We start from the raw sequence: 13,026 nt of genomic DNA, 5'->3' as shown, positions 1-13,026 counted from the left end.
TATATACTAGATTAAATGCATGTTGATTGCTGATGAGTAAGAAAACCATGACTCTCCAAAAAGTTCGGTGACTGTGTTGTTATCGAATTCATCGGAAAGCTGCAACACAAAATCTTGTGTTATTTAAATTATAAGTAAGTCAGTGTTTGTGAACACCATTTTCCAAGAGCTCTGAGTGCCTCAACAGAAGCATCAGAATGTGAGACTTCAGCTCTCTACTCATTCAATTACACTTTTGAATCTCCTTTAACGTAAAGACTTCTATATTGCCTCTGTAGATGTTTATTGTGCCGTGAGGAGAAAAAGTAATATTTGATCTGAGATGATGTGTTCTAATTTAATATTCACAGTGTTGAAGTGCAGCAGATGTGTCTTGCACTCCTTGGAGGTGGTTCATTAGATAAACTGTCACTCACACAAGGCTTGTTGTTCTCTTTGCAGATCAGAAATTGGAAAAAAACTGAGCGCTCGAGCTTACCGGTTTAAGAATCGAGAAGGGATCTAAACATGCCGTCGGCTAGCAGCTAACGGTGCTAACAGTGAAACAATGGCAAACAGGTGGTGACGGAGCTAACGGTGTTTACCAGAGCGCCACTCAGCGAGGCATCAATTCAATATTATGATTAACAATTTGTTCAAGCTTGAGTTGTTTTTATTCAATAAAAGTGACAACAGTAACGTCAATGATGTTTCTAAAAATTACCTTTATTCTTAATTATCAAACGTTAACCATGTGGTATCATAGACTGTATACAAGAGGTGGACGTAGTCATCTTCATGTCACCCGTTGGTTTGTAGACGTTTAGAAGCCTAATAAATCAAGAGAGAAGTAGAGTCATTTTAGACTAGACGTCTATACAACCAGAGGAGTCGCCCCCTGGTGGACACTAGAGAGAATGCAGGTTTAACACATGAAGCATTGAAGGTTGAGGTTTGTTTGGTACAAACTGACTATACTAAACCAATATACTGTATAGGGAAACGAAAATAATCCACATTAATTATCACAGTATTATATTTGTTAACCAAACACAAAAGCCACAGAACAACATCTCCAAGTTGATTTTAAAATATCTTTATTTAAACATGATCCAGAAAAAAATACATCTTCAAAGTTCCTGAAGGTAGCAAACACTTCAGGCAGGTTTGTTCGGAGTGAAGCCACGTCAGAAAACAGTCGACCGCTCAGCGACACGGACACACGGGACAGCGGCTCTGAGCCTCAAGCTGAACACATCCAGAGGGACGACACTGAGCTGAGACGCACAGCAACCTGTCCATCCGGCACGTTTACATCCTGCCAACACACTCACCATGGTCTGTGTTCTATCTATCACAGCATCAGACCTGTGACCGCTCACACACAGGCTACAGTCCTCATTAAAACAGACTAATGTCCACTGCAGGTGGAACTCGAATCAGAAGATCGTCTGGAGGTATCAAAACCCCAAATATCGACTCAAATAGAAGTTCCTCACTGAGAGGAATAATTAGGCTAGTTGTGTAAATGTGTGCTCTTTCTGCTCTTTCTTGCTGAGAGTCAGATTGAATGATCCGTACAGCTCTCATATCTTTTAAACAGGCAGCATGGTTAGCTTAGCTTAGCACAAAGACTGAGAGCAGGGGGAACAGCTAGCCTGGCTCTGTTCAATGATTGTGGGGAAATAAATCGCTCATCAAAGTAAAGTATAGTACATCTATTTTATTCTAATCTGCTTAAAATGTGTAAAGTCGTCTGTGGGGACGACTCATTGGGAGTAGTGTAGTCGTCCCTGTGTGAACAATCTGTCACTCTGATGTCTCTGCTATTTAAAAATAAGATACGTTCACCTTTGTACATTAAATTACTTGAAATATAACATTCTTTGCTGCCAAATTGGTTTGCTAGTTATACAACAGCTTATATTTACAGATCTCGCCACGTTATGAATACAAATTTATAAATATATACGTATGACATCAAGCATTCGCAGAGTGGTGTAGGGTATTTGAATAAGTATTTTATAAATATACAGTACAATGAGGTGTATCAGCTGACCACGTCTGGACTCCAGAGTTCAACTTGCAAAGTTCCAAACCCCCAAAACTCTGATTTTGTGTGCTGTGTTTTGAGAAAGGCTTATTGTCTCTGGGACAAATGACAAATACTGATACTTGGTCCCCTTTCATAGTACTTCCTGTACACACTTCAGTAGCAGATCGTAGCTGAATGGATGAGCTCAGTCACCTCCAGCTTCTTCACAATAGATAACACACACACACACACACACACACACACACACACACACACACACACACACACACCACTGTTGCACCGTCTGCACACACAATCACAAAGTATTTCAACGAATGCTGGATGTGGATGCGTCACCTCTTTACAGAGAAACACATGCGACAGGTGTTCCTGTTCCAGGTGAAGCTGAAGACAGAAGCACTGATCAGAGACAGAGGCACGAAGAAGACGAGGCCATGGAGGCTTCAGAGAAACAGCCCTTATGTCTCAGATCTATGGCGGTGTAATAACAACATAATAACCCTGATGCACGCTGTTCTCCTTTGTCTCTGTATGGGAGGAGTTCACGATGTGGCAGTTCAACCCTGCCTTGCTTATCGGTAAACAGACGTCGTGTAGAGCCTGACGGGAGGCCTTTTCTGAACCGCCGCTATCCGCGGAGCGGCACAAAGGCCAATAAACTGTAATCTTTTTCAAATTAATTTGCGGTGATCATTACAGCCGCCCACCGTGTGCTCTGGTGGAAAGAGATTGTAGGAGGAACATGAAGAAAAAAACGTCATTTTGAATGCTCGAGTGCCAAAGTATCAAGTGATTTAGAGGAGAAAAAAAACAAAACGGGTTGAAGTCATGTTTTTTTTATGTTTTATGAAGTGCAGACATTTTAAAAAACCCTTTTCAAATGTTCTCAGTTTTTACTGCATGACAGCCAGAAGTACAGCGAGCCAGATGGCAGGATTGATGTCAGCATAGCGGGCTGAGTCTTCCAGAGCTGACGAAACTCATGTTTACATACTAGACTCACTGATCGTTTTTATTGTTACTTCTATTCTATCGTACTGGTTGATCATACCTCTCTTATTAATGTCTATTCCTTTTTCCCGTTTAAAAACTGTTCAGGTCAGGCCAACATTAGCTAAAATGTTTAAAATAGTGATAAAGGAGAGTTGGCAGTATGGCTGAAACTAATGACTATTATCAATATCGATGAATCTGTCGGTTCATTTTCAGGTTAATTGAATAATAAGCTTCCAAAAGTGAAGATAATCCAAAAGGCTAACTGGACTAAATATTGAGAAAAAAGATGAGCCAGAGCCTGACTTGAAGTTTTGTCCCATCCGAAAAGAACAACTGTGTATTTGGGCTATTGGTACAGTAAATGCGATAAGAAGCTAACAACGTTCATTCTGCTAACAGAAGACGCTACGTAGCATTTAGCTGAACCTTCCGTCCAACTACAAACACAACTAAGCTGCTTGTTATTTTTTGAAAACATAAAAGTTTGTAACAGAAAGACTTCAGACTGACGGACGGCCATTTTGTTGTTACACCACAGTTGGCCACACCCACTGAAAGGGGAGCTCTGCTACTGTCGCCTCCCTGTGGTCCAGACAGAGTTACACAAAAATTAAAAGAAAAAAGAATCCTTGGAAATGCAAAAATACCATCTAAACATTCCCGTCAGTACCAGTTAAATGTGGAAACAGTGTTTGGACAAATATACCCAGAAAAGAACACTGACGAACTGAAATATCCATGTATCTTGCAGTTTTTTGGTATTTGTTGGCACAGATTTTCGAGCAATTGAGGATTTTCATTCCAAAATGCTACACATCCATTTTCAGAAAACAGAAGTTACCTGAAACGTAGAGTACGTCATCATCTTAGTGAATTGTTTTGTTTATTTTACGGATGCAGCTGGTTTATTGGTGAATAACTGCATCACTTTGGATATCTCGTTTTGGAATGAAACCCTGTTTTTAACTGTAACTGTCCTTCGTAGAGTTTCACTTCTATGAAGAGAAGACATTTCTAGCTTTAAATAATCACATCACACGCAAAGACAATACTTTTTGTCAGGGTTGAAACTGAACACTGATGACTCTTTTCTTAATTTTTGCATTTTTTTTAACTCACAATTATTTTTACTGTTGATTAATGTATGAATTATTTAATTGATTAAGCATTGTACATTTATTCTACACACGGTCAAATCCAGTGGACGATTTGAGTAGGGATGCGATACTCTTTGTTAGAAAAATAGCAAAACGCATGTCGTTATATGTCGGTCTGCTTGACTCATTCGTCTTCATCTGGCCGAGGTTTGTGCAAGTTAGAATCTATGGCTCTGAAATATCAGTAAGAGACAATCTGTGACACAACGGACAATTAACAAATGGCCTACTGGTCAAATGTAAAAGAAGATTTAACGAGAGGCACAAAACTTTAAATGAAAGCTGCTTCTTCATAGCGTCTTTTTTCTGATTGTCTGAAACAAGAAGTGCTGCTTTAGTCTCTTTCATAAATAATGTGTCGAGGCTGAAAACTATGGAAGTGCTTGGCATTCACCAAAGAAGATATATTTGCTATGACTCTGCATTTCATAAATATCTGTGTTATGGATCCTTGTTTTGTTATTACAAGGTAATCTTCTAGTTTTGTGCGTTGCGATTATAAAATATAGATCTCTATTATTTTTAATCTTTCTAATTACAAGGTATGCTAATTTGATCTGTTTCCTTGATTATCTTCTGTAGGGTTTTATAATCATAATCATAAGAAAATAATTACAAAACCCTTACCTCATACTAACAAAACAAGGATCTCGTAGTAAAGAGAAAAGATAATTAAGAAACCCTTACTCTGGGATGACAGAACAAGGATCTCTTAATAACAAGAGACAATCCCTTTACTAGAAATAACATTAAGAGATGTTTACGTTTCCTAATTACAGGATAAAATAACTATGCTTACGAAACAAGGATCTAACATAAATCATAACCTCGTTATCAAGCAACAAGGACTTCATAATTACAAAATGAAATAATTGAGATCCTTCCCTCGTAAAAACAAGATAAAAGTGAATGATCTTAAAGTCGTAAAAGACATTAAGGCTTTCAGCTAAAGTTGCAGAGCTCTTGTAGATCTGACTGACCCTTATTTAGTTTAGTGATTGTTTTCAAGTGTTTTGTTGGTTAGTTTAGTCAAAGTATTGAAGTATCTTTAAAATGTCTCCTCGTCTGTTTTAATTTGTGCTTTTCTTTCATTTTGTAACAGTTGCTGGTTGTCGTGTTGGAGGCCCGTCCTCAGAGTTCACTGACCCTCTCGCTGAGGGTCTCCAGCTCCTCCTCGTGCTCCTGGTAGCACTCCACCGCCTGACTGCCGTCGCTGCGGGGGCCGTTGGCGAGGTGTGTGGGGTAGTCGAGGCCGCTGAGCTGGGCGTGGTGATGCCAGCGCAGGTCGTCGCTCTCGTGGGTGATGTAGCGCTTGTTCATCCGGGACTCCAGGTTCCTGAGGTCCAGCCACATCTGGTAGTCCTGGTGGAGAGAGCAAGCACGCCCTAAAATAATACTGGTCCCAGAAGTGTTGTCATGTTTTAACACTTTCATTTTTTAAATTCATGACATTTTCTATTTTATATACTTAGGGCTGGTTCAGGTTTATAGTTAGGGCTGGTTCAGGTTCATAGTTAGGGCTGGTTCAGGTTCATAGTTAGGGCTGGTTCAGGTTTATAGTGAAGGCCGGCTCAGGTTTATACTTAGGACTGGCTCAGGTTTATAATTAGGACTGGCTGAGGTTAGAGGGATCCCTCCTCTGTTGCTCTACCTAAGGTTTCTTCTTGTTTGTACCCATGTATGTGAGGGTCCCGGGTCATATGTGTTGTAAAGTCCTCTGAAGTAAATTTGTGATGTGTGATTTTGGGCTATACAAAATAAATTGAACATAATTTAGTCAGGAACATGTACTTTAGTCTGGTATTCATTGTTAAAAGTAAAACAAAGTAATCTTTAACATTATGTCTAGCCTGTACTTTACTCTTCTCTTTACTTTGTAAAAAGTTTGTTAATTCTTTTAATTTAGCTTCGACTTCCTCGTCCAGTCGTTGGTTGTGAAGTGAGACCTTTACCTTTACCACTGATTTAACATTTAAATAAATACAGAAGCGATGATGATGCAGAATGAATGTTACCTGTAGCCAGGGGTGACTGAGGGTCTTGTCCACGCTGTATCTCTTCCTCATCTTTACTTGCAGCAGGTTGTTGATCAGGTCAATCGCTGCAAAGAAGGAAAGAAAGAAAAAGGAAAGAAGGAAACCAAAAAAGAAAGATGAGCGAGAAATGTTGAGGTAAAGCGAGTGTCCAACAGAGGGAGGGATGACGAAGGGGAGGAGGATGTAGCCCCCCCCCCCCCCCCCCCCCCCCGTGGTGAGGGGCCAGTCGGGGCTAATGAGCAAAGCTAACATGATGTTAACATTTCTTCAGGGGTCAGCGGTCTGAACAGCTCGAGGACCCCGGGGCCCCTCAGGTCTACAGAGGCCTCCATCGCTTGGCATTATGCACATGAATGGAGCAGCACATGAATACCCCCCCGAATCTGTCCGTCTCACTCTCTTTCCAGGAACTGCCGGGACTCTCGCTGCTTTTCAAGGCTTTTTTTTTTTTTTTTTAACCCCTCCTTCATTCCTCTTTCTCAGCGGAGTCACATGACCCTGGTTGTTAATCCTCTCTTTTTGTTTTCCTCTAACAGTGAGGCCGAACGATGGCGACGTCTGTCCATCCAGCGCCAGCTCTGAGACTCAAATCTACATCTCTCACACAGATTTACTCGCAATCATGAACTTACTGCAAGTGTTGTCCAGGAAGTTATTCTTGACAATTTTTTGTTTGGGCAGAGGGCCAATGATTGGATGTTCAATGCCTCATGCTGCACATGAAACTAACAGAGATAAAAACAGTATCAGACACCAAATGTTTTACTTAAATGTGAAATAGTTTGAATGAAATTAATCAAACAAACGTCCACTTCTTATATAGTCTTCTCACTCATCTTCATGCAGCGGGTCGTATGATATGATACGAAAAGGTTACTCCTCATATTTCGTTTTTCTACAAAAGTCCAGCAACACGTGTCAATTATGCTCGTTACATGAATACAGTCTTTTCAAAATAAATTTCCATCTTCACAGGAAACAACGAAAGTTACTGGAGTAATGAAGCGACAAATAAATCCTGGAGATCTCTGTTAACGTTTTCCTAAACCTAACTTTGTAGTTATTGTTGCCTAAACCTAACACAGTGGTTTCCTGTGAAGACGGAAGTTTATTTTGAAAAGACTGTGTTCATGTAACGAGCTTAAAGTGACAGGTGTTGCTGGACCTTCGTAGGAAAACGGGGATATCGGGGATGTTTGTCGCTTTCAGTTGTCAGTCTGGTTGAACCATTGAACAGCGTTTTGTTCTCCATCTACTAAACTAAATAACATCTATTAATAAAGAGACGTTCTACAAGATAAAAGCCTCAAAGACATTCAGACATATAGAGTAGTCCTCTGAGACATTTGACTGATCAAACTTTGACTTTCTTCTTCTCCTAGACAACATTTGAAGTGTTAATGGGTACATTTAAAAGCATTGACTAGCTATATTTCACTGCTGTTAAACCGCATCATGCAACATCTTTTTGTGAAAGAAGTTGCGTAATATTCAATCCATGTTTAGCATAACAATACAACTTCTTTATTCAAGTGTCACCATTATAAAACTTGAATCGTGTTTGTGGGCAGACGAATAAATGAGTTACGGAATCCATTTAAAGTGTCTTCCCTTAAAGTGATCTTTGAAAAATGCAGATTAGTTGACGCACTAAGAGTTTTTCTTCTCTGACATTTAATCCTCCTGACAGATAAATGACTTTGTGCAAGGTTTATTTTGAAGTCGCTGTGGCGGGATGAGGAGGTGGAGGGGAGCTTTGAGAGCCCTTCGGGCATCCGGGCCGAGCAGCGAGTGAGTCAGGCTGATTTATCCGTCTCGTAGTCAACAAGACGACTCCAGCCAACACAGGCGGCGGACGCATTTAGAGACAATGACGACAACATGAGTCACGCAGCAGGAAAGAGACTGACTTCAAGCGTCGGAGATATTATACTGCAGCAGGGAGGAATAATACACTCACCAGAAATAACCACTGAGTCACATAAGAAAGGTGAACCAGAGCGTTCATCTTTGATCGTGATGTTATAGGGGATCTTCTGACTATTCGGATTTGTTGGTAGAGGAAGTTCTGATATGTGGACCCTCGGCAACGTTTTACAGAAATATGACTCGTTGAATCATAAGTAAAAACATTTAGTACGTTTCCATAAGCATCCTGGTGTTTAATCACACTCAGAATAGACCGTTCACAAGAGAAACCTGGTCCTTCTAGTCCTTTTGTACATCCCTGAACCTCATCCTGTAGAGGATGAACTACCACTGATGGTGGAGAATAAACTCAAACTATAAGGGTCTACAGGGGGTCCGAGGGGATTGAGTGACACCGTCAGACCCCCTGAAAACCTCAATTCCTAAATTTTGGAGGGGGGGGTCTTTAAAATCATGAGACAGTTTGTCACTTGCAATTGTGACTAAAATTACCTTTTAAAAGCTTATTAATGCTCAGGAGTTTTACATATTCAAACTGCAAAACATTTAGTCAGCATGTATGAATAGTGAGTGGGAGAGACACCTTTGAAATCTGGTCCAGAGCCTTTTGTGAGGTCCTGGATTACAGCAGGACATTAATGATGCCGATTTGTAAAAAGTCTGAGTTCATGCTTTGTTAGCTCTGTCGGCCAGACGTCAAGCAAATCATTTCTAAAACGCTTGTTTTTTTTAATGGAGTTTGGATCGATCGATGCTCGGCTTTGCCAACATTGTAGCGGCTCCATCAACACTCAACATAACGTCATAACGGCGTAGCGGCAACCTCGTTTATACGCACACATTTGTACGCATAGTGTCTCTACTAATACGAGGTATCGTAGAGCTGATGGCAAACACCTACAGCTACAATCGTTTCTGATTCTGATTCAACAGCGTCAGGATGCAGCGATGACAGGAGGAGAATCTCCACGCTGACAGGCTTTCGTGACACAGTTGAACTCAAGCGGCTCTGCGAATGAGCAGAATTTTGAATTATTCATGACGCGCCATTCGCCTCAATTGCGACGCCCGATGCGATTTCTTGTCTATTCATGTCCATTCGCGTCTTTGCATTGACTTTGTCTCAATTGCTAATGTGTGTGCAAAGTGTGTACAGCCTAGTTGCCTTGGCTTGCATCCATGAAATCGTATATTTTGCCTATTGAGTCTGTGTAGGACTCAATAAGAGCAAAATACGTGAGAACTGGGTCCCTCGATCTCCACCAGGTGTTTTGCACATTTTGGTTTTTGACTGCCTGGACTCTGCAGGACTCATCACAGCACTGGATTTAACTTCTTTAGCTGATCATCAAGTTACACAAAACCAGAGCAACAAAATCAAACTTTCTTTGTATTTGAGCATTTATTGACTAACTAAACTTAAGTTGATGAAGCACCTTTAAACATGGAAGAGGATGATTATAAACCTGAAGAAGGTGACCCAGTATCCAGATTATCCAGGACTTTTAAATGTACAGGTTTATAACTCAAGATTTCCTGTTCATGACTGTACGAGGAGCAAAAAGAACCACTGTAGAGTTGGAGGTCGAGCTTTGTAAAACTCTGATCTGAACTGGATCGGACTTTGATTCATGGTCCTCGGTGTTACGTACCTTCCTGGGAAACTTTCTTCCAGGGATGAGGAGGGTACATGAAGGCAGCGTTCTGGATCTGATCGTTGATATCTTCATCTTCATTGAAAGGGAACGTCCCACTGAGACTGCAGAACATAAAATACATAAATCATTACAGATTTAAATTGAGTTTCATAAACTTAGTTCAGGAACAGGGACCACGCCCTGGACACAGCTCATTTCCTCTTTGACTCAGTTTCCACATCCCTCCACCCCAACCCCGTTTTTGTCTTTCTATTTTTCTCTCTATCTCGCTGGATTACAGGAACAACGAGGAATCTGCACCACCAGACCCCCACTCTACAGTCTCCATTCCTCTGTTCCTGCCAGCCACCAGACACCAACAGTCCGCCATCGCTCCCCCAACCTTCTTTGTACGACCCTCTCTACCCTCCTCCTTTCTTCTTCCCTACACCCCTTCATCCCTCGACCCCCATCCCTTACCCTACATCCCTTCATCCCTCGACCCCCATCCCTTACCCTACATCCCTTCATCCCTCGAACCCTTCCGCTTCCAAAATCTAACACTTCTTCCATAAAGCAATAAACCTCTTGAAACTTATATTGTTATTGGCGTGGTCCTTGTTAGTGAATTCAGTTTATGGAATGGTCATGATTTAAACTTAGATAATATAGTTTGCTTTATGTTTTATGTTGCAGCGTTTGCTGGTCAACTTTTGCTGAGGACCACGAGAAAAGTTAAAAGTAAAAGAAGAAGAAAGGGAGGAGGATAAAACCAGGTGAGCAAATAAAAAGGAAAAAGAACAAGAGAACAAACACAAAGTCACCCATCAGGTGAGCCTCCTACCTGACGTAGATGATGACTCCCACCGACCACATGTCCAGAGAGCGGTTGTAGCCTTTGTTCCTCAGGACCTCGGGAGCGAGATACGCCGGCGTGCCGACCACCGAACGCCTGAACGACTTCTCGCCGATGATCCGAGCGAAGCCGAAGTCACACAGCTTCACCTGAAACACGACGAGAACGGAGGTCGGTTACACGAAACCTTCCACATGACGTGGCGATTTGTTGCCGTGGAGTGAGGCGTCTGGACATCGGACTGCGCTAGCTAGCTAATTCTTAATCCAGTACTTGATCAGTTAGTCTATCTTATGAAAAAGTTACTCCTCATTATTCGAGCATTTTCCAACAAAAGTCCAACAACACGTGTTGAACAACCAAATACACAATCCTCGTGTCAACGTCCATGACGATGATGTCAAGATAAGTCATTATTTCTTCTTCATTATCTCTTCAAATTAAATCAGTCAATGATTGAGTGAGTCATAACATAACATGTTTACTGACTTTTGATTAGTGTTTTGACCATAAAATGACTCTTTTCAATGATTGATGAAATAATTTTTTTTACAATATTAATGTCAAATGTTGACAAAAGCAGCCCAGCGTAATCAGAAGTAGCCCAGTTGGTTGGAAACCGGTCCAATCTGGCAACACTGTGACTCAGCTAGCTAGCTAGCTCCCACGCTAACAGCCCCTCCCTCCGTATTTGTTTGTTTCCTGATAGAATATATACGGAGTAGCAGGCTCTGAGACACAGGAAGTGAAGTGTGTGAGCCCAACAGCCTGATGCATCATTACAGCTATCAGCTAACCGTCTCACACTGATTCCCGGAGAGGAGACTGAAGAGTGCAGAAAGCTGCTAATAGTTGCACTGAAAGCTAATGGACTGTCTGAGCCTGGTGTCATCTTTGCTCTATAATGTGTGTGTCTACTCTACAGTAGATGGAAGACACAACAGACATAGATCTGTGTGTTTGCCTTTGGTTTTTTGTTAGCGTGACCAAACCAGGATGTTCATGCACACACACACACCCACCCACCCACCCACCCACACACACACACACACACACACACACACACACACACACACACGTGTGCATGAATTACACACCAACAGACGAATCAGTGTTAAATTCAGATGCATGGAGGACTGTTTATGTTTGAATATTGAATATTGGTGTAAGTAACAATGAGTGGGACAGAACATAATACTATGTAAGCATGGTGTGTAAGGGGTCCAGGGTAGTTAGAGGAAGCTCCACCCACTCCCTCAGGAGAGCATTGGGATCAGGTGTGGGGAGAGACACACCTGGAGCTGATCTCGTCAGGCAGATGAAGAAATGTGAAGCCGATCAGAGGAGAACACGTGGAGAACATTAGGAGGAGCAGGGTCGCTCCTCCCTAAGGTCTCGAGGGATGGAGAGAGTTGAATAAGTCGGCTGGCGGCCCGGCTGACATAGTTTAGATTTTGATTGAACTCTGGACTGAGCCGTGTTTGTCTGTTTTGTGTTACTTGAAGTGTGTTTAATTAAAAACCCTGAAAACCTGCAGAACTGACTCTGACTGCTGCGCTGCCACTACTTTACAATCCTGTTACAATTATTCATTTCAATTTAAATTCCAGGAACACGAAACCTGGTTTCTGTGCTGCATTCAGTTAACATTTATGGAATATAACTATCTTAATATGTAGTAATTCACATCAGACTCCATAAACACATACATTAGCCATATTTCATTTCAGGTAAGCTAATTTTAAGCAAACTTTTGGTGGGTGTTTTTTTTTAAAGATGCATCCAGAGTTTTTAAATAGTTTTGAATCTTTTAAGTTTGTGTCACGATGTCAGCTGATTCCTAGCTTTGCCTGTGAGACAAAACTATGTTTCAGAGAATACTTTTACTGTTTCAACTTTATGATTAAAAACTTCACCCCAAGTCAGATATCATCAAAAAATATGTCACTGAGAAGTTGTGTAGTCTCTGTGATGCTTCAGACTCAGTTAATATAACACACACACACACACACACACACACACACACACACACACACACACACACACACACACACACACACACACACACACACACACACAAACAGTACCTGTGGAAATGCGTCTGCAGAAGCCAGCAGCACGTTTTCAGGTTTCAGATCACAGTGGACGATGTTCTTGAAGTGGAGGTGACGCAGAGCCACCAGGATCTGATGGTGACAGATAATAATAATATTAATAATATTAATAATGATTCATGTTTCGTCAAAGCAATCAGAGAAATAGTCGCTATAGTCAGAGTCTAAATGTGACCAGTTAGATTTATCTCTACTACGAATTTCCTGATTTTAGATGATGAACACCACCACATGAAGAAGAGGGTCTTCTCTATTGGTCCAGCACT

At 41.3% G+C, this 13,026-nt stretch overlaps 1 protein-coding gene across 2 annotated transcripts in view; it reads right to left on the bottom strand.

Annotated features, from left to right (window-relative positions):
- Window positions 1–1,097: 1,097 nt before the first annotated feature.
- The window catches only part of prkd1 (protein kinase D1), a 40,666-nt gene continuing 28,737 nt past the window's right edge, over window positions 1,098–13,026 (bottom strand). For both annotated transcript variants that reach the window (XM_068737237.1, XM_068737238.1), the window contains exons 17-21: window positions 12,734–12,832; window positions 10,635–10,795; window positions 9,806–9,912; window positions 6,204–6,289; window positions 1,098–5,550 (exon numbers count right to left, since the gene is read on the bottom strand). In XM_068737237.1, coding sequence (XP_068593338.1) covers window positions 5,320–5,550; window positions 6,204–6,289; window positions 9,806–9,912; window positions 10,635–10,795; window positions 12,734–12,832 — 684 coding nt within the window. In that variant the 3' untranslated portion in view covers window positions 1,098–5,319. The remainder of the gene's footprint in view (window positions 5,551–6,203; window positions 6,290–9,805; window positions 9,913–10,634; window positions 10,796–12,733; window positions 12,833–13,026) is intronic.

The sequence above is a fragment of the Cebidichthys violaceus genome, unplaced genomic scaffold (genome assembly GCF_023349555.1).
Source record: "Cebidichthys violaceus isolate CVI_PGR_0920_01 unplaced genomic scaffold, fCebVio1.0.p SCAF_77, whole genome shotgun sequence".
Lineage (NCBI taxonomy): Eukaryota > Metazoa > Chordata > Actinopteri > Perciformes > Stichaeidae > Cebidichthys > Cebidichthys violaceus.
Note: the sequence above shows the minus strand (reverse complement) of the source record. Positions and strands in the feature narration are given on the sequence as shown.